The sequence below is a fragment of the Panthera pardus genome, unplaced genomic scaffold (assembly GCF_024362965.1).
Source record: "Panthera pardus isolate Hobbes unplaced genomic scaffold, ASM2436296v1 HiC_scaffold_8, whole genome shotgun sequence".
NCBI lineage: Eukaryota > Metazoa > Chordata > Mammalia > Carnivora > Felidae > Panthera > Panthera pardus.
This window is the reverse complement of record NW_026527013.1, coordinates 58,517,945-58,538,906: the sequence shown is the minus strand read 5'-3', so window position 1 is coordinate 58,538,906 and position 20,962 is coordinate 58,517,945. Positions and strand designations below refer to the sequence as shown.

Here is a 20,962-nt window from a genome sequence, read left to right as displayed (position 1 = left end):
CAGGGGAGGAGCAGAGACAGGGGGAGACACAGAATCTGAAGTAGGCTCCGGGCTCCACACTGTCAGCACAGAGCCTGACACAGGGTTCAAACTCACCAACCGTGAGATCATGACCTGAGCCGAAGTCAGATGCTTTACTGACTGAGCCACCCAGGTGCCCCTCAATAGTGGCCATCCTAATGGGTGTGAGGTAGAATTTCATTATGGGTTTGATTTTCATTTCTCTGATGATTACTGTTATTGAGCATTAGTCACTATTATCAACAGTGCTTGTTTGCTTTATCAATATATTTATCCGTTTCTTTGCTTGCACGTCTTTTCACATCCCCATTCCTTTCTTTTGAATTTAACCACCTTGTTCCTGAAATACACCCGTTAGCAGCTCTTTCTGCAAGGACATATCTCTATCGGCCTTCATTAGTGTGAGGAACATCTTTAATTTTCTCCTGTTCTTTTTTTGTAGCTTTTTATTTTGAGATAACCTCAGAAGACTTATACAAAGAAATCCCATGTATCTTTCAGCCAGATTCACCAATTCTTAACATTTTTTCAAACCATTTGAGAGTAAGTTGATGGCATTGTTGCCTTTTGTCCTTCCCTCTCAATACCTGAGTATGTGTGTCTTCAGAGCAAGGCTGGTCCTTCAGCTCACCACAGCACAACTATCAAAATCGGGGTGTTAACACTGACTGATGCACAAGTATAATTTGTAGACCTTTCTTAGATTTCACCAGGGGTCCAGGGTCTCACCTGGAACAAGGCATTGCATTTAGTTTTCATGTTTTAGTCTTTAATCTGGAATGAAATGTCAAGGGTTCAATGAAAAGTAATTGGAGTCATGCACGTAAAAATGATGGAGCTCTGCAGAGAACACATCCTGAGAAAAAGATAGGGAGGAAAGTGCTGACAGCCTCTCAGAGAAAGTCTCGCAAGGTAAAGCTTCAGTGTCAGGAATTTGATCCGCAAGATTGCGAAATAAGCAGCGCAGACGTACAGCTTCTTTTACGTGACCTACAATATCACAGATGGTCCACGCAGAGGCAACTAGAAAGGAGCCTGTGGAGAAAAATCCAAGAGAGGAGCAGAAGGATGAAGTAGTAAACCGAGAGGTACGGTCTTTGGGTTCTGGAAGGCAAAAGAAAATCCTCGGTAGTGGTGCAGGGGACTGACCTGTTGCTCTGCACAACAGAAAGAAGCCTCGAGGCACCAGGACGAGAGGTGTTGGGGGGGTGGTACCAACCATCCTTCAGTGAGGGCCCTTGAAGAGCTCTTCAGCACAAAGGACTGGATCGCGAAGGCCTAGAGACAGAAACGGCTGGAGAGGAGTTGATCCTGCATCTGAGGCCCCTGAGTTGCTGAGTGCACACCACGGACGTACTTACTAGATGTTTCAGGCTGTCTTGTACTCTCTCTGCCCTACCCTGGAATTGGTCCTTTCTTCAGGGAGCCCTGGTTCCTTTTGAAGAGGAAAGGTATTCAGAAACAAGATCTGGGCTCCCAGTGTGCTCATGGCTACTGGGGTATCATTGCTTCTTGGCCTTTTTAGAGGCCCTGAGAGAGAATTATCTGTATTTTTTCTCTGTAGACACAGATACACATACATAATACATGTATACATGTACATATGTGTTTACTTCTGTATTCACACATATTTACAGTGATAACTTCGATTGCTTACCGTCCCAATGTTCCAGTTCTAATCCAGGACCACTGGCTCTTCCCAGCCTTCTTCTGTTCCACAGAAGTATCTTCCTTCACCGACGGAAACCTCACTCCCAACATCCCCAATGTACGTACTCATTTCTTCAGTTCTAGAATACACAAGCGGTTGCAGGATTTTTAACCCATGCTGATGCAAAAGCAAACCTGCTGATAAGTAAACTTCAGTGTCTGCTTGCAAGTTTCTTTTGTCTTTGGATGATTCCGAAATTAATTTAGTTTTTTTCCCCCTTTTGGTGTAGTTATGCATTTGAAATATGATTAGGTTTCTTTGTTTCTGTTTGTATTCCATTTTGGATCCCCCATCCTTGTTGATTTAATTGTATTTTTGAGTATGTAAAGCATTAATGTGGTTCTAAACATCTAAGTGACACAAAAATGTATGCTTAGAGAAACCCCCCTCTCCCCCATTACCTCTTGCCTTCATTCCCACCCACTCCTTCTAGGTAACCAATCTCATTAGTTTCTGGTTATCCTTCCTCGGCTTCTTTTTATAGAAATAAACAGATAGATGTAGAATTTTTTCCATTTTTTTCTTGCAGGGAAGGTAGCAGAGTATTTATATTTTTATTAGCTTGATAGGGCTGTCATAACAGAGTACTACACTGGATGGCTTAAACACATAAATTTATTCCTTCACTATTCTGGAGGCTGGAAGTCCAAGATTAAGGTGCTGGCAGGATTGGTTTCTCCTGAAGTCTCTCTACTTGGCTAGCAGATGGCCGTCTTCTCCCTGTGTTTTCACACAGTTTTTCCTCTGCGTGTGTCTGTGTCCTCAATCTCCTCCTCTTGTAAAGTCACTATCGGATTGGATAGGGCCACCCTAATGACCTCATTTTAAACTTAATTACCTCTGGAAACACCCTGTCTCCAAACGCAGTCACATTCTGAGGTACGGGGCGTTAGGACTTCAACATATGAATTTGTTGAGGGGGGGTGGTGGACACAACTCAATCTATAACATTATTTTTTTGCATTTTACTTTTCTTGCTTAACAGTATATTCTGGAAACCACTTTATGTTAGCCCACGGAGATTATTCTCAATCATTTTATTTTTACAACTGAATAATACTCCGTTATGTATATGTATTATAGATTATTCATTAAATTTCCCTTGTGTGGGCATTTGGGTGGTTTCCAGTATTCTGCAATTACTTACAAGGCTGCATTGACTAACCTTGTATGTATTTTTGTGCTGTTGGGATGTATCTTCAGAGTAAATTCCCAGAAGTGAGATTGCATATGCAGTTTGATACATATTACCAATTTCCCATTTCTCTCTCATTCTTGTTACAAGTTTATTGGGCCTTATTTTTCTGTCTACTACGTCTCTTAACACTTTCATGGTTTCTCTCTTTAAAATATCTCTGATGCATTCTTCTTTTTCCATTTTATTTATTTTGGAGAGAGTGAGAGCATGGCTGGGGAGAGGGACAGAGGGGGAGAGAGAGAGAATCCCAAGCTGACTCCGTGTTTAGTGCAGAGCCCAGTGCGGGGCTCCATCCCATGACCTGAGCTGAAATCAAGAGTGAGACACCCAACCGACTTAGCCACCCTGGTGCCCCTCCCTGATGCATTCTGAGTGATTTCCTAGCTCTATCTTCCAAATTAATAACTCTCTTCCAGCAGTGTCTAATCTTCTGTTTGATCCATCCATTGAATCTTTAATATAGATAACTGTTTTGTATGTTAAGAATTTCTCCTTGGTTCCAAATCCCTCCCTTTGTTCTTCATTTTGTTCCCTTCTTTCATTATGGCTTCTGTTCCCTCATTTTCTGAATTGTTGTAAGTATATTAATTTTATGATTTCTTTCCTTTTGTTTTAGTAACACAGCATCCTGGGATGTCGGTTCTGCTTGTGGCTTTGTATTTTACTCCCTTTCTGGGTCACCATTTATTATTGTGATCTCCTCTTCAACCCTGGGTTGTGAAAGAGTTCCAACAAAATGGTTTCAGGGAGACTGTGGGAGTTCCAGGGGCCCTGGGTCAGCTTTCATCTTAGTTCTTGGCTTGGATCTTTATAACACAAAGAACTTCACATTTGGACTCCACACCCTGGTGAAGTACAAGCCTGGGTTTTTTTTTAATGTTTTTTATTTATTTTTGAGAGAGACAGTGCATGAGCAAGTGAGGGGAGGGGCAGAAAGAGAGGGAGAGAGAGAATCTCAAGCAGGTTCCGCACTGTCATTGCAGAGCCTGACATGGGGTTGCATCTCACGAATGGTGACATCATGACCTGAGCCAAAGTCAAGAGTTGGAGGCTTAACCGACAGCCTCCTTGGCGTCTCAAGCCTGAGTGTTTAAGTGATCTTGGATGACCTTTTTCCCTTACTCATGGACACGGGCAGACACCCTGTACAGTTCCTCCAACTTGGGAATGTTTCTGAGTCCCCATTTCACCGAAAGGGTTGCTCTTTGGGGACTTCGGACTCCATCCTGGTGCTCTGCTCTAGTTCTTCATCTCACATGCGCCAAGAGCACGTGGACATTGAAAGCCAAGTGTCCAGGTCCCGGGTCCTCTATCTGGGCCCCAGACCCCCAGGAGTTGATGCCGTGGCTTCCGCACCTGCTCACTCTTCTGGCTTTGAGTGCCCTCTGTTTCTGCCGTGTTTTTTTCCAGCATCTCTCCATGTTTGTAGCAAGGTGGGAGAGCAGGACGTTCATCCGTTCTGACTGCTGTGTTGCCACAAGTCAAAATGATCTGATGGCCAGGGCATGTGTCCCTTTCTGTTTGCCATAAGGACCATACCAGTCATTTGGAGTTGCATATAGCTTTAGGGCATTGGAAATGGGTGCTTGGATGGTAGCAGAGGATCTGGAGTCCCTACTGTGGGAGAAACGGTGTGACGTACAGGAAGGACCATCCACACAGGAGTCAGCAGGGAAGATAGCTTACACCCACATGTGTATTGCCCTTAAGAAAAGCTCTAATGCCTTACAGTATACATCCAGAAAAGTGCACAGATCATAAGTGTGCAGCTTGTTGGATTGTCACAAAGGGACCACGCTCACATAAACACCACCCACATCAAGACACAGAACATGATCAGCACTGCCAGAGCCCTTTTCATTCCCCCTTCCAGACGCTGTTCCCTCAAGGGGAACCGTTTTCTTGACTTGTAACCGTATACTGGTTTTGCATGCTTTTGAACTGTATATAAACAGAGTTATTCAGTTATTTTGTTTCTGGCTTTTTGCATTTTTGCAAAAACGTTTTGTTTTTGAGATTCATCCAGATTGCATGTAGGGAAGTTTGTTCCTTCGTGATTCTGTATAGTGTCCCATTGATGTATGTGTTCTAATGTTGCTGGGCCTTTGAGTAATTTCCAGCTTTGGGCTCTTGGGAATGTGCTGCTGTGGCTGCTCTTGGACACATATTTTGGGGAGCATTATGGACACAGTTCTCATGGTGGCATGGCAGGGGCACGGTGTGTATATATCCACCTTGAACAGAAGCTGTCCAACAGCCTCCCACAGCGTTTGTACCCAGTTATACTGCCTCTAGCAGTATGTGCCAGGTCTGGTTCTTCCTTGTCTCTCTCAACCTTGGCATTGTCTTCATTTTAGGCATTTCTCAAAGTGTGTAGGGTGCTGGTGTCACTTTGTGGTTTTAATTTGCATTTCCCTGATGAGTCACGAACTTGAGCACCTTTTCATATGTGTTTCGGCTGATTGCATCCGATTGGGTTATCTTGACGTTTTCAAATTAATTTCTCTGAATTATTTATATAACCTGGATGTGAGATCTCTGTGAAGTGTGTGTGTATATACGAGACATGTATCTCATAAATATCTGTTACTATTCTGTGGGTTGCCTTTTTCCTCTCTTTTTTTATTAATTTTTTTTAATGTTTATTTTTTGAGAGACAGAGTGTGAGCAGGGGAGAGACAGAGAGAGAGGAAGACAGACACAGAATCTGTGCTGAGCTGTCAGCACAGAGCCTGACGCAGAGCTCAAACTCACGAACCGTGAGATCATGACCTGAGCCGAAACCAGTCGCTTAACTGACTGAGCCACCCAGGCGCTCCACCTTTTTTCTCTCTTAATAGTACCTTCTGATAAACGGAAGTGTTTTTTTTTTTAATTTTTTTAATGTTTAGTTATTTTTGAGAAAGGGACAGAGCGCGGGCAGGGGAGGGGCAGAGAGAAGGGGAGACACAGAATGCAAAGCAAGCTCCAGGCTCTGAGCTGTCAGCACAGAGCGTGACGCGGGCTCGAACCCACGAGCTGCAAGATCATGACCTGCGCCGCAGTCGGAAACTTAACCGATTGAGCCATCCAGGCGCCCACGGGAGCTCTTAATTTTTAAAAATTTGACCATAAGGGGCGCCTGGGTGGCTCAGTCGGTTAAGCATCCAACTTTGACTCAGGTCACCATCTTGCGGTCCGTGAGTTCGAGCCCTGCGTCGGGCTCTGGGCTGACGGCTCGGAGCCTGGGGCCTGCTGCGGATTCTGTGTCTCCCTCTCTCTGTGCCCCTTCCCCGTTCATGCTCTGTCTCTCTCTGTCTCAAAAAAAAAAAAAAATTGATCATAAAATAGTCCAACTTACCAATTTTCTCCTTCATGGTTAGTGTTTTCAGGTCCATTTTAGAAATCTTTGCCTCCTTGGAGGTAACGAAGATAGCTTTCTAGGCTTACTTGTAAAAGCTTTAGATCTGAAATCCATCTGGAATTCACTGTAGTGTGAAGTGTGAGTCAGGGAGTTTTTTTCTTGATACTGGGCTATCCAATTGTCCTGGCACCTGTGACAGAATAAGTACTTTCCTTTTAATCCTAACATTAAGCCCATCATGTTAGGACCAATACTCATGTTTTCAGATGGGGAGGCTGAGGCTCAGAGAGGTTTAGTATTTTGCTAAAGGTCCCAGAGCTGGTGAATGGCAGAACCAGGATTTGAACCCAGATTTGTTTGATTCCAGATTCAGGGCTTTCTCTCTAAGCCAGTGACACTCAGTGCCTATCTACAAAATAAGTGGCACGAAATATATAGCCATCAGATGTTACCAGGACATCGCAGGTCTGTGAGCTTAAGCCAGGCAGACACCTGGACGCAGAAAATGTGGGACGTGCACATGTCGGGGATCATAGGCCTGTGGCAGGGGGGAGGCATTGCCCTGGTAGGAGCGTGTTCCTTTTGTAAGCAGGGAGGCTGCTGGGTTCAGTGCATGCATGCGACTGAGGCAGATGCAGGCGTGTACCCCATCCCCCCACGCGTGTGCACATGAACATGAGGACGGTAAGACCTGCTTGGGGAACAGGGCTTTCCCAGCAGCTCATGGCTAGCTCCGGATACCAGTTTTCTGCCAAGTTTGGAACTTTGGCTTTAACTTGGCTTTCTGTTAGGCTGGTGAGTGCCAGGGCTTGGGCTTCCACCTGCCATTCGCCATGGTCACAAGGAACTCCAGTCCCCTTGGTGGCCTGTAGGGTAGGACGATGACCTGGGAGGCTCACTAGCTTGGGCTCTCACAGAAAGGTGATAGGAGAATCAGGGCCCCGTGGGAGTGGTGTGATGAGACGCCCAGCTCGAAGCTCTAAGGCAGGGCACTGGAGAGAGAGCGGAACAGCTGGGAATACGGAAGCCAGGTGCAGCAGCCCGTGATTTCCTGCATCCCGGCAGGAGATGGCTGCTGGAGAGGAGCCTGGGCGAGGGGGGTGGCTACAGGGCCTGGAGGGGGCCGCTTTTCCCTGATGGGGCAAGGTTGGCGGCTTGTGTGGGTTTCTGCCGCTCAGTGAGCTCCCGGCCAGTGCCTGCCTCTCGTTTGTGGTTTTTAATTACGTAATTATATATACACGAGGTGAAGAAAATCTAAGCAGTACAAGAAAGTGTCAGATGCAAATGAAGTCTTCTTATATCCCTCCTCCTGCCCCTGGCCCCAGGAGTTACCATTTTAACCATGTCTGTTTTAGTTCCTTTGGTCACCGCTGCCTCCATAAGGGTGGTCAGACCTCTTTCTCGACTCCCCAGCTTTGGGCCATATCTCTGCAATGACAGGCAAGAGAGGAGCACGTTACTGCTCTCCACCACCCCCCTCCCGGGTTTCGTGGCTGCGTGGCTGTGCGCATCTTTGGTCCGTTGCACCCCTGACACCACCCCCCCCCCCCGGTATATTCACCCCTCGCACTATACTCTTGAACTCCAGGCCTGACCAGCAGACTGCCCTAGGCCTTCACACACCACTCACAAGCTCCCCACACTCCTTGTTCGTGTGAGCATATCTGTTCCCAGGTCAGCTGTGAGTGTCCCTGGGCAGGCCCGTGCCCTCCTCATGTGAGAAGCCCAGGCTGGAAGGAGCTCCCAGATGCCTGCCGGAACCAGTGGGTGTGCGTCTCCGTGTTCCCACAGTCTCGCCCGAAGGCCACGCTCACGGCCTCTCTAGCGGTCTCCGGAGCTATGAGAGCGGTCCCCTCTGGAGCAGCCAGATGGCCTTTCCTGGAGTTTGACCACCAGGAGGCTGGAGGCTGGGGGCTGGAATGGGGGCCGGGCCTGGAGGCGGGCCCCTCCCTCACTGAGCGTGGGGCTCTCTTTCCGACCTTGTAGGAGGTGTTCCGGCAGCACCGGGGGCTGCAGCTCCTGGCCCTGGTGGAGGAGGTGCTGCCCCGCCACGGCAGTGGCCGCCACGGGGACTGGCACATCTCCCTGAGCAAGCCCAGCGAGAAGGAGCAGCACCTTCTAATGACCTTGGTGGGCGAGCAGGGTGAGAGGGGACAGCCCGCGGAAGGGAGGGCCTGGGGGGCAGCCCTACACCAGCACCATGTCCTGAGGGCCACGGGAGGTCTGCAGAACCACGGGCGAGCGCACGGACAGGGGCTTTGAACGTGGACCTCTGGGATAAGAGGATGTGGTAGTGGTTGGGCCCCCAGTGCAGGGTTCAGGGAGTATTGACAAGCTGGAGTTGGAGAAGACGAGGGTGTGAAGTTCGGACCCAGAGGGGAAGAGGTGTGGTTTTAGCACGGGGGGCGTACACTTAGTGGTGGGGGGCTGTGGGGGGGGCACGTTCAGAACACAGTGCTGGGGGTCTGTGGGAGTGACCGCCTGGTGTCACACCTGTCACATAGCGGTCATTCACTCAGTCCTTTTTAATGAGTCAGCCAGCAGGAAGCAAGCATAGGAGCACATGCACCGTGAGGTCCACGTGTGGTCAAGAGCTGGGAAGCAAGGTTCTGGAAGCTTAGGCCAGAGGCTGTCCCAGGGGGCTGGGGGTGCCTCAGTGGCCGGGGCTGTGCTGATGATGGTGTCTCCCCCCAGGGGTGGTGCCCACTCAAGACGTCCTTTCCATGCTGGGAGACATCCGCAGGAATCTGGTGGAGGTAAGAGGGCAGGGAGCCGCTCCCCTCCTGTTCTTTAAAGTTCTAGGAGCAGGGCTGGCTTCCCTGAGGGCAGGAGACAGCCTGCACCGTGGTGCGAAGGAGCAGAAGACAGACTCTTGCTCTAGGCAGCTCCTCCTTTTAGCTGCCCTAAGACGCCATTCCCGTGGGAGAGACAGAGTGCGTACACACGTGTGTGCACAAGCGCACAGTTCGCGAAATGGCCAGGGGCGGGAAGGGCCAGGAGCGGGTCAGGGACAGGAGAGGACTCAGAGGGAAGGGGACCTCCGAGGGGGATCTGGACTGGTAAGTGGGCGTTTCTGGGAAGATAGCAGGAGCGACACCATGTCTGGCCCAGGAACTGGGCAGAGGCCTGGTGGGCTGGGAGAGCTTGCCGCAGTCTCAGAAACCACAGGAGAAAGACAGGCATGAACACGGCCCGGAGGCCATCAGCCAGGAGCTCTCTGGTGGGAGAGGGCCTGCTGGGGAGTGGGCACGGGGCTCAGGCTCGGGCGACAGCCCTGCCATCTTGAGGGGCACCTCTGACCCCTGTGCGGTTGGCCAGCTGCATGGCCAGTCCTGGAGATGTGGGCTGGGGGCAGGCTGGCCAACCTCTCCTCCTGCACCACCTGCTACCCCTGCGTCAGGCTGAGCAGAGCTGGGGCCTGTGGGAGGGGCAGGTCCCCTCGATCCTCCTGGTCCTTGTACTTTTTCTGAAGGGAAACACCTTGGGCTCCTCACCTCCTTTCTTCAGGACCATCACCATTCATCTCCATCCAAATTACTCGTACTTGCTGTGGAACCCAGTGACCTGGCATTAGTCCCCTTCTCCAAGGCTCTACAGCATTTCATAGCTGTGAAAGATGAATTGGCCGTGACCATGGGCCCTGCCTCCCTATCTATCACATGCCAGGCGGAAAGGTGGTTGTGGTGGTGGTTTTGGGTGTTTTTGATAAGCACATTGAGTGCTTACTAAGTGCTGGACTGCGCTGGGTTCTCTCACTTGGCCCTCACCGCCACCCCAGGCCTTGTCAGGATTAAATAAGGTACCTGTGGAGTACTGTAGGTGCTGTATGTGAGAGCTGTAGCCCAGAGAAGGGAGGTGGCCTACCTGACAAGGCACAGCCACTACGCAACGGAGCCAGGCTTTGGACAAGGCCTGAATGATGTTAAGAGTCCAGGCCTTTAACCGTGAGGCTGTTCTCACTACCTGGATGGTTACCGAGGGCCTTTCCAGTTGTGAAGTTCTGGGTTCGTGAACACAGGGGGACTGGTGGAAGGAAACTTGGGCTGGCCTTGATCTTTTTTTTTCCCACAAAAACTTCCTGCCTCTTCTCCTGGCCCCTGGGTGTTCTAGCTTTACTGGACACTGTTCAGACTGACTTGGCCAGAAGGCATGCTGTGTCTTTTTGGAAGTATATGAGTGGGCAAATTTAGCAGTGTCATTGGTGGGTGATTCTACTGAGAGAAACTGATCTTTGATAACTTCAAAAGCCAATGGAGAATAGTACTGTAACTAAACAGGATGTTCACAGACACTCAGGAAGCGATGACAACCTGGCCTTAGGGAAGCCCAAAGCAGAAAGGGAGGTTCCCAGGTCTCTACACTGGGGGCTAGTAGACAACACCCTCTCCCTGGCACCTGTCATCGGATGAGGATGGCATCTCCCCTTCCCTGCTTTCTGCCCAAGAGGCTGAGTTATGGAGGGAGTGCTTGCTTGGGCCGGTGTGGGCACAGCAACCTCTAGGACCAAGAAGGCAGACCCACCCAAGACAGCCTGCTCTGTTGCAGGGGTACTGGGCAGCTCAATGCCTGTGGTGACTACTCTTAACGGGCAAAGGGAGGAAGCTGGGAGCTGGTGATAGCCCGGGATGTAGGCTGTCCCCAGCATCCCAGTCTACACTGTCTATAGCCCATAATGGTCAGAATGATACCTGAACACCTCCATCCCCAAGGTGGAGACTGTTTCAGGGACCTGATTCCGTAGTGGAGCCAAACTTCTGCCCCAGCAGGGACAGAGTCAGGGCAGAGCCATGGTGGCAATGTGAGGGAAGGCTGGGAATGGAGGCATGGGATCAAGAGACTTGGGGCTGCTGTCAGGTGAACAGAGGGGGATAGGGCAGAGATAGGGCTACATTCCCAGATGAGCACAGGTCCCGGCCTCCGAGGGGGCTTAGTCAGGATTATGGCAGCTCTTCTCAAAGCCTGTTCCCTGTGCCTGAGCCCTAACCCCACGGCCCTGTGGGAAGCCCTGGCACCCAGGACCTCAGCTGAGGAAGCTGACCCCTCCCACCCCCAGATTGGCATCCAGAACTACTCCACCACGAGCAGCTGCCAGGCCCGGGCCAGCCAGGTGCGCAGCGACTATGGGACGCTCTTTGTGGTGCTGGTGGTCATCGGTGCCATCTGTGTGATCATCATCGTGCTGGGCCTGCTCTATAACTGCTGGCAGCGGCGGCTGCCCAAGCTCAAACACGTGGTGAGCATGGGGTCAAGTTCGGCCAGATGGCTTGGGCTGGGGGCGGGGCCTGTGGTGGAGACAGTACCCCACAAGGTCAAGGTCGGCGTCCTCATGTGCAGGTGGGGTGGCTGCGATTGTCCCGGGATGGGGTACTTCGAGTGAAGCTGCTTGTCTGGAGCCTGGCACCCAACCTGTCCCCCTCTGCAGGGAAGCAGCCCCCTGATAGGTGCTAGAGGTGCAGTGGGGGGCCGTTGGGAGGGCTCAGATGACACCAGGGAGGCCACCGGTTTAGTGCAAAGGATCTTTAGGAGTTTGGGGGACAGAACAGTAGGGAGGGGGCGTCTGTGGAGGGTCCGCTGGTGGTTGCCTGTGGAGGGTTTCACACACTAGGGAAGGAACCGCGAGTGAGGTGACTCGTTCAAGGTCACAGGCGGGTTGGGGCCTGGGCCACAGCGCTTGCCCAGCGTCCCTCTCCCGTCGCCACAGTCCCACGGCGAGGAGCTGCGCTTCGTAGAGAACGGCTGCCACGACAACCCCACGCTGGACGTGGCCAGCGACAGCCAGTCGGAGATGCAGGAGAAGCAGCCCAGCCTGAACGGCGGCGGGGCCGTCAACGGCCCTGGGGGCTGGAGCGCGCTCATGGGGGGCAAGCGGGACCCTGAGGACTCGGACGTGTTTGAGGAGGACACGCACCTGTGAGGGCGCCCTCCGGCAGCTCTGGCCCGCTGTGACCCCGCGGCCGTACCCTCGCCCCGTTGGGACTGCGCCGGGACGAGCTGGGCGGATCCGGAGCGGACAACCGCGCCTCCCCTCCCCTCCCGGCCCCGGCCGCTCTCCCGCAGCCCGGCCCTCGGTGCGGGGTCCTCCCGCTTCCCACAGACTCACGGAACAGTCTCGGCACAGCCCTCCCCATCCCCGTCTGGCGCCCCCAGGAGCCGGTCCCGGAACGGCCCCGCTTCCCCGGCCGCGCCCCGGGACCCCCATTAAAGCCGCCCGGAGACCACGCCGGGCCCAGCCCGTTTGCCTGCCGGACTCGTTCTTGCTCCGCGGCGGGGCGGGGCGGGGGCGGGGCGGGCGCGCAGGGGGCGGGGCGGCGTGGCCCAGGTCGGTCCTCCGGGCGCCAGGCGCCGCTGCGGAGCGGGGCGGGGTCGGCGTGTGTTTACATCCGGCCGGGGCGCGCTGCCGCCGCCGCCGCCGCTGCCGCTGCCGCCGCCGCCTGAGGTCGTTCGGCCGGGGTCCGAGCCGCTCGCATCATGGACACCAGCGATCTCTTCGCCAGCTGCAGGAAGGGGGATGTGGGCCGAGTGCGGTGAGGACCCCGGCGCCCTGGGAGTGTGCGGGGGGTGGGGCGGGCGCCCCCGGGGGCGTGCAGTGGACGGGCTCGGGACAGGCGCGCGCCCCTGTGCCGCCGCAGCCCTGGCGGCCGACCCTCCGCTGACCTACCCCCAAGAGGCAAAGCAGGGGGCCGCGGCAGCCTTCCGAACCGGGGCTGGGGACGGAGTGCTGGCGGTGATTTACTCCTTGGGGTCCCGGAGGGCTTCCTAGAGGAGAGGACTGCTACGCGGAGCTCCGGAGAAGTGGGCGGAGAGGAGGGGGTCGTCCTCTGAGCGCCCAGGACCCGGAGGTCAAACCCTGGGGCGGGCCTGGGACTCCAGACGTGGCTCATCCCACTGATCCGCTCTGGGCCTGGCACTCTGGGAACAACTAGGACCCAGAATCAACCTCTGATCCCGGAGATTCGGAAACTCCTAAATGCGATTAAAACAAATCTGGCACTGAAATCGCCATAAAGCAGGGAGTGAGGGGGTGCCTGGTTGGGATGTGAGGCACATCTTTTAGCGGGCCCTTCCGTGTTCCCTAGTTATGACCCACCACTAGCTCCCTTGGGTTAGTCCCAGGCTTGCTGACTCCCACGGTGTCCCTGGTCCCACCCCAGCATCAGGTTCACCTAGGAGTTAGCTGATACCCCCCAAAGCCGAGTGCAATTCAGAGCACGCCTGGTCCAACTTAGACATCTCCCCCAGGCTGCCTGACCTCAGTGATGGCTTCAGTCCGTGATGACCCCCATCACTTCTCACATCCCGTCAGCCACCATGTCTCCTGACTTCTGCCTTCTAGAATCTGGCCACTTCTCTTCATGCTTCCACACCACCAGGACACCTGCAGCAGCCTTCTCCTTGGCTTCCCTACCTCCAGTCTCCTCTATCTAGTCTGCGGTCCCAAGCAGCCAGAGGGCTGTGGCAGAACAGATGGCCCATCACTGCCTCCTCGCTCCCAAATGCCTTCAGGCCAGAGGTCCCTACTGCTCACAGTCTCAGCATCTGCCTTAGGCGTTCACATCTACAGTCTCTACCTATGTTGGTCCCTTTGCTACGAATGTCTTTCCTGTTCTGGTCTGCTCGTCATCTGCCCTCACCTAGGGGAGACTTCCCCCAGCCAAAAGGGATGTCTTCTCTCTTTCCCCACTCCATGGGTCTCCTCTCCCAGACCATGAACTTGTCCTGACCCAGGTTTGACTTCCTCCCCACCTAGGTACCTGCTGGAGCAGCGGGACGTGGAGGTGAATGTGCGGGACAAGTGGGACAGCACCCCCTTGTGAGTGCCAGGCGGGTGGGTGGTCAGGGCAGGTGGGGGGCGCCTTCAGTCCCGATAACTGCCTCCTGTACTCCTCTCCCTCCCTCAGGTACTACGCCTGCCTGTGTGGGCACGAGGAGCTAGTGCTCTATCTTCTGGCCAATGGTGAGAGAAGGGGCCGGGGCTGTGTGCGTGTACGTGCGGTCTGCGCGTGTGCAGGGGCACAAAGGCATGGGTGTGCATTGGCCGATGCCCTCACGCCCTGTCCTTCCTTTACCCCTCCACATACCCAGTCAGCCAGTACTCTTGGTTCTACCTTCAGAACCTGTTTTCCTGTTTGCCCACTTCCCCATCTCCACTGCCACCGCCCAGCCGGGCTACAGCATCTCTCCCTGGCCGCAGAGCCAGCCTCCTCCGGTCACCCGCCGCCCCTCTTGCCCCACCTACAGTCTGTTCTCCATATCGCAGCCTGGTCCATCTCACAACAAGTCTAATAGGCTTAAAATTTCTCCAATGATTTCCCTTTGCGTTTAGCATAAAACTAAAATGCCTTGCCAGTCCACACAGCCTGTCGTCTTCCTCTGGCCACACCTACTTTGGCTCTCCTGTGGGCTCACTCTTCCACCCGCGCTGGCCTCTCTGGTGCTCCTACCTCAGGGTCTTTGTATTTGCTGTTCTTCCTACGTAAAGTGCCCTTTCCCAGATCTTTGCGTGGCTGACTCCCTCCGCCATTCAGGTCACTGCATGTTGTCACTGACACGGTGACCTTCCGTGACCTCCCTGTGGGCAGGTGCAACCTCCGTTATCTTTGTCTTGCTTTGGTTTTCTTCATAGCCCCGACATCATTTGTTAACCTGCTTATTGTCTGTTGCCCCACTAGAGTGTCACTTCAAGCAGGATAGGGATTTGTATGTTTACGGCTGTGTCCCTGGTGCATAGAACAGGGGCAGTCCTGAGCCTGCCCTGTTTGTAGTCTGTGGTCCACGGAAGTGCTTGCGTGCCTAGGCCCTGGCAGAGAGGATGCTCACATCAGAGGGGACCCAGGGTCATTTGGGAGGGGCTGCAAGTTCCAGGACTTGGCCCTACGTGTGGGAAGGTTGCGGGATGGGGTGGGGGGAGATTAGGATTTCCCCCAGACCCTGTCCCAGCTGCAGTGTTCAAATCCCTGACCTGCTGACTGGCGGGGGCTGCTCCCAGGAGCCCGCTGTGAGGCCAACACCTTTGATGGGGAGCGCTGCCTCTATGGGGCGCTGAGCGACGCCATCCGCCGGGCCCTGCGCGATTACAAGCAGGTGACAGCCTCTTGCAGGAGGCGGGATTACTACGACGACTTCCTGCAGCGGTGAGATGGGGTGCAGGGCTGGCTCGTGTGTGGCGTGGGGCGGTCATGCGGGGCTGAGGGCTCTCCTGCAGGATGGGACAGGGGCTGCTGTGGTGAGACCGCGGGGAGGCACGTGCTGCACACCCCCTTTGCCTGTCCCTCTGTAGGCTTCTGGAACAAGGCATCCACAGCGACGTGATCTTTGTGGTGCACGGGAAACCCTTCCGGGCACACCGCTGCGTCCTAGGTGCGCGCAGCACCTACTTTGCCAACATGCTGGACACCAAATGGAAGGGCAAGAGTGTCGTGGTCCTCCGACACCCACTGGTGCGTCCCTCCCGGGGGGGGGAACAGAGGGACGGCTGGCGGCTCGTGCTAGGGGGCCACCTCCGACCTTCCCTCCTGGCTGTGTCTACCTGCAGATCAACCCTGTGGCCTTCGGGGCCTTGCTGCAGTACCTGTACACAGGTGAGCCTCTGGGCCCCGTGGGGCCAGCAGTGAGGGGGTGTCTGTCCAGCAGCAGACCCAGCTGTGGCCTCAGGCCCACCCTTTACGTCCTGGTGCTTGTCCCCTGCGGTGTGGTGCTGTTCCAGCTGCCTCCTGGGTGGGCTGGGAGGCGATGAGCCTGTGTGTCCGCTCAGGAAGCACTTACCCTGCCCATAAACCGAGCCCCCTCCCACCCGTCCCGGGGTCTGTAGAACTCAGGCAGTGGCTCCCGATGGGAAAGCCGAGGCAGCCAGCAGACCCAGGAGTCCCAGTGTGGGGGACGGTGGACGGCCCCTCTCAGGCTCTGAGCCTCCCACGCTGCACCCAGGTCGCCTGGACGTCGGTGTGGAGCATGTTAGCGACTGCGAGCGCCTGGCCAAGCAGTGCCAGCTGTGGGATCTGCTCAGCGACCTGGAGGCCAAGTGCGAGAAGGTGTCCGAGTTCGGTGCGTCCAGGCTTAGGGTCCGGGGCATTGGGCGGGAACTGGCAGGGTCAGCGGGCTCCCTGCAGCTGTGCTCTCCCCTCCACAGTGGCGTCCAAGCCAGGCACATGCGTGAAGGTGCTGACCATCGAGCCCCCCCCAGCAGACCCCCGGCTTCGGGAGGACATGGCCCTGCTGGCCGACTGTGCCCTGCCCCCTGAGCTCCGCGTAAGTGCACGGCCGCCCGGGGCTGGGCCTAGTGCGCACGCAGCCGTGGTACACGAGCCCCATGCTTGGGTTCAGTCCTTGTGTGACCCGGGGCCAGTCACTTCCCTTTACTGAGCCCAGGTTACCTTTGTTGCCCCTCCCCAAACCTGCAGATGGGGCAGCAGCCCACCCCGCCGGGATGGAGCTAAAGCAGGCTCTTGGCTGGGGCCGGCCACTCTCCCTTGTTGCCCCTGCTCTGATGGTGTCTTCTCTCCCATCCCCCAGGGTGACCTCGGGGAGCTGCCCTTCCCTTTTCCCGATGGTTTCAACAGCTGTCCTGACGTCTGCTTCCGGGTGGAAGGTTGCAGCTTTCTCTGCCACAAGGTGCCGTCCCTTCCCCCCAGCCCCCCAGCCCCTTGCCTTAAGTCTCCGGCCAGCTCTCTGGCCACAGACCCTGGCAGCGGCCCCTCCTGAGCCCAGCCTCCCCCAGGCCTTCTTCTGCGGCCGAAGCGACTACTTCCGGGCCCTGCTGGATGACCACTTCCGAGAGAACGAGGAGCTGGAGGCCTCAGGCGGCCTCCCGGCCATCACCCTACATGGCATCTCGCCTGACATCTTCACCCATGTTCTCTACTACATATACAGTGACCACACAGAGGTGCGGGGCCTGGGCGGGCTGTGTCTGCTGGGTTTGGGGGCATGACAGTCAGGAATCAGGACAGGTCCACAGGCTGGGTCACTGTGGAGCTGAAAGGAGTGCCTAGGTCCTGACTAACTCCGTGGGGCTGGTTTTCTGTGAGGCTGGAGACAGAGTGGGGGACATGTTTGGATTTTTCTTTTAGGCTGAGGGAGCCTTGGTAGGTTCTAGAACAGAAACGAGTGACAAGAGCTGTATCATGAGCCCGTGACACTTGGAACTTAGAAGGCTGGGGTCCCCACCTTCTCTTCTCCAGAGGGAGGGTGGGTAGGGACAGTAACCCTGAGTTACCACAGCAGTGGGGAACCCTGAAGCTGTCCACTCCCAGGGGTCTGGATGTCTGTCCCCAGCTCTCTTGGTGCCTCTCCAGGTCTTCAGTTGCCCCAGAGCATCCCTAACATACGGGCAACATGAATAGCCGTAGATAGGGCCAGAAGTGTGTGTGTGTGTGTGTGTGTGTGTGTGTGTGTGTGTGTGTGTAAATGCCGTGTGCCAGGGGGTCTCAGTCCCAGCTGGTGAGCTCTCCCCTCCTGTGGAGCCGGGAGCCGGGAGCCGGGGCAGAAGTGAGTGGGTGCGGCTGCGTTCCAGTAACACTTGGTTACAAAACACGGGGTGGGCCAGACCTGGTCCGCAGCACCCAGGGTGTCATTCCCCTCTGCATCTGGAGATTGGGGTGCAGGCCAGCTCACGTTTTAGGAGGAAGAGGAAGACTAGGCAAGCAGTGTCTTTGTCATAGGCCAGGTGGAGGCCACACACACACACACGCGCGCACGCACGCACACTGGTTCTCATGTTGCCCTGGAGAGAACTTAGCGGCTGTGCTTGCCAACATGGCAGGCTGGGAAAGGTGGTCTCTGGGCAGGAGGAGGGCATGGGGGACAAGCTGGGCTGTGGCCTCAGCCCCTTGCTTGCTCGCCTCATGTAGCACTCCCATTCCTAAGCCCACCGGCCTCTCCACCTGAGTGCCCTCCCGGGCCTCCTTTCCTCCTGCCTCCTCAGCTTCATTTCTCCTGCGGCACAGCTCAGCTCTGTGGCCCCTGCCACCCAGGGTCCACCCTGTCCCATCCCCACCCCTCCTGAGCTTTGCGGCTGGCTCAAAGTGTGGACTTGGGCTCCAAACCTGGTTTGGCACTGGGTTAGCTGCTCGCAAGCTGTGTGATCTCGGGCTGGTTACTAAACTGCTCTGTGCCTCAGTTTCCCCCTTCTAGAAAGCAGGGATGCCCATAGTTGTTCTCTCTTAAGGTCTTGTGCAGGTGGATGTGTGTGTCGCAGGGAAAGTGCCTGGCCCAAGTAAGCAGTGCGCGTGGCCTGGGATGTGCTAGCAGAGGTCCTGCCCACTCTGTCTCCAGCCTGTTCCCTGTGACTGTCCAAAGTCTGGACCGGAGCTGAGCACATGGTCTCTCCCAGCACAGGGTCCAGGTGTGGGTGGGAGAGAGCAGGGAAAGAGTTAACTCCATCACCCTTTGTGTGGGTGCCTCCGTTTGGATAGCACCTTCTGTTTTCCGACAACCTTTTGAGGCAGGCATGGTTGCACCTCCCAGAGAGGAAACTGAGGCACACAGAGGTGAAGTAACTTGCCTGCAGTCCCACAGCTAGAATTCCACAGCACAGGTCTGTGATTCACAACCCGAGCTCTTTCCCCTGCGAAGGCCCTGCCTGCCACCTGGCCTCCAGGCCTGCCCGAGGCACGGGGACCCCAGGTCCTCCAGCCCTCTAGGCCCATGGATGCCTGCAGCGGTCTGGGCACCCCAAGGCATGAGTGGGAGCCCCTGCCCTGCCTGCATCCTCCGCCCTCTCCCTAACAGCTCCCAACCTTGCTGCCAGCCCCCCGAGTGGCCTCGGTGACCTCTGGGCACACCCTCCCTCACTCCTCCTTTCTCCGCAGCTGCCCCCGGAAGCAGCCTACGACGTGCTGAGCGTGGCCGACATGTACCTGTTGCCAGGCCTGAAGCGGCTGTGTGGCCGCAGCCTGGCCCAGCTGCTGGACGAGGACAGTGTGGTGGGCGTGTGGCGTGTGGCCAAGCTGTTCCGCTTGGCACGCCTCGAGGACCAGTGCACCGAGTACATGGCCAAGGTCATCGAGAAGGTGGGCCCGTGGGAGCCGTGGTGGGTGGGGTGGGCTGCGGGCGGGTGGCTGGCGTCGCCCTGAGCTGGCCTGCCTGCAGCTGGTGGAGCGGGAGGACTTCGTGGAGGCCGTGCGGGAGGAGGCGGCGGCCGTGGCCGCCCGGCAGGAGACGGACTCCATCCCGCTGGTGGACGACATCCGCTTCCACGTGGCCAGCACGGTGCAGACCTACAGCGCCATCGAGGAGGCACAGCAGCGGCTGCGGGCGCTTGAGGACTTGCTGGTGTCCATCGGCCTGGACTGCTGACTGCCAGCTGGCGAGGGCCCCCTGTGGCGGCACGTGTGGGCGCACATGCACGTGCAGCTCTTCTTTCTGTTTCTTGGCCCCTCGGGGGCGCGGCGGGGGCAGAGGGGGCTCGGTGGGGTGCCCCTCCCCCCACAGGTCTGGGGGCCCCAGAGGAGGGTCAGGATGAGCCCCTTCCCCCAACACAAGCCAGCCCCCAAGGCCCTGGGGCTGGGCGCCACTCAGGGAAACCTGGGGTCGGGGTCTCTTAGGGCCTCCCTCCCCCAGACCCCCTCCCTTCCCCCGCTCTTCCGGCCGTGGCATGTTTGCTTCCAGGCCAAGCCCAGCAAGCCAGCTTCTGCCTGGCATGGAGTTGGCCCAGAGGAAGCAGGAGAGTCTGTGTGTGGCAATAAAGCTTGAATTCACCGTGGGAGCCCCAGCCTGTGTCGGTGGGGGGTGGGGGGAGCCCAGGAGCAGGAGTTGGGGAGGTCCAGGGAGGAGCTCTGCATGTGGACCTCCTCATCCAGGCTAGGAAGGCCTGGGTGCCCAGCGAGGGCTCCTTGGGGGCTGGGGGCGCCTGCGTCTGTGGGTCTGAGTAGGCGGCCCTTCTCTGTGGGGGCCCTGAGATCTCGCAGCCGGGCCCAGCCTCTCCGGTGGTCGCATTCCTCTCGGGCACAACTTTCGCCTCGGGCTACTCATGGTGAGGTCTGACCCCAGGGTCCTGGGGGAGGTTTAGTGGGAAGGCTGATCGCCTGACCGCAGAGGCTGCTTCCCCCCGGACCGGGCAAGAGCGGGCTGTGCCGCGGACATTCCTAGCGCTCATTTATCGAGCATCCACGTGGAAGGGGTGGGAGGAGGCCCAGGGACCCTACTCGCCGGCTGCCGGCCGCTGTTTGTGGGGAGCCTTGCGCCAGGAGGGGCTGAGGATGCACCTCTACCTCCCTCGGACCAGGGCCAGCCTCCTTCCTGGGGAGGCCTCCGGGCCTCTCCCACAGGGGCTGTGACATTATCAGGGATGTCAGAGGGGGCCTTCTCCGAATGCCCTGCAGGCTGTCCCCGTGATCCCTTGGGCCCCGAGGACCAGGCAGTGAGCACCCTGAGGCCTGCCCCATTCTGCCCTGGGAACAGGCGCAGGTGTCCTGGCCGTCCCTCCCCTTTGTGCCTCTTTACTCTTCACATTTCCAGAACTTCTGGGACTTTTTCTCTCTCCAGTGCATTTCATCCATTTTGGTCTGCCGTGTTGGTCATGTGGGGGAAGCTATAAGGTTGGACGAGTCAGTTGAACAAGGTAGCCAGCAGGCAGGGAGGTGATCAGCATGTGGGAGGGGAAGGAGTACCTGCTAAGTGGACAGCGGGGCCTGCTGGGTGGAGGGCAGGGTTTGGGCAAGGGCCTGGGAGCCTGAAAAGGCCCCAGATGAGA

At 56.2% G+C, this 20,962-nt stretch overlaps 2 protein-coding genes across 3 annotated transcripts in view; both read left to right on the top strand.

Annotated features, from left to right (window-relative positions):
- Positions 1–12,505, top strand: part of PODXL2 (podocalyxin like 2) — a 40,504-nt gene extending 27,999 nt beyond the window's left edge. Inside the window, exons 5-8 of the mRNA XM_053897257.1 lie at positions 8,260–8,416; positions 8,968–9,029; positions 11,327–11,506; positions 11,975–12,505. Of these exons, the coding sequence (XP_053753232.1) occupies positions 8,260–8,416; positions 8,968–9,029; positions 11,327–11,506; positions 11,975–12,187 (612 nt within the window). The 3' untranslated portion in view covers positions 12,188–12,505. The remainder of the gene's footprint in view (positions 1–8,259; positions 8,417–8,967; positions 9,030–11,326; positions 11,507–11,974) is intronic.
- Positions 12,506–12,594: 89 nt separating this feature from the next.
- ABTB1 (ankyrin repeat and BTB domain containing 1) lies at positions 12,595–19,968 on the top strand. Of its 2 annotated transcripts, none has more exons than XM_053897536.1 (12): positions 12,595–12,797; positions 14,021–14,048; positions 14,172–14,227; positions 15,260–15,404; positions 15,551–15,710; positions 15,806–15,851; positions 16,198–16,314; positions 16,400–16,518; positions 16,783–16,881; positions 16,988–17,155; positions 19,080–19,280; positions 19,360–19,968. In XM_053897536.1, the coding sequence occupies exons 1-12, from the start codon at positions 12,782–12,784 to the stop codon at positions 19,564–19,566; spliced, it is 1,362 nt and encodes a 453-aa protein (XP_053753511.1). In that variant the 5' UTR covers positions 12,595–12,781; the 3' UTR covers positions 19,567–19,968. The 2 variants fall into 2 exon arrangements, with proteins under 2 accessions (XP_053753511.1, XP_053753510.1); XM_053897535.1 differs by having other exon boundaries at positions 12,647–12,797; positions 14,021–14,083.
- The last annotated feature ends 994 nt before the right edge of the window (positions 19,969–20,962 follow it).

Bases quoted from the DNA above. Each gene is read 5' to 3' on its own strand.
- ABTB1 (XM_053897535.1), top strand. From the start codon at position 12,742: ATGGACACCAGCGATCTCTTCGCCAGCTGCAGGAAGGGGGATGTGGGC. The intron at 15,405-15,550 runs GTGAGATGGGGT...GTCCCTCTGTAG, and splicing joins TACGACGACTTCCTGCAGCG to GCTTCTGGAACAAGGCATCC. The intron at 17,156-19,079 runs GTGCGGGGCCTG...CTTTCTCCGCAG, and splicing joins TATACAGTGACCACACAGAG to CTGCCCCCGGAAGCAGCCTA.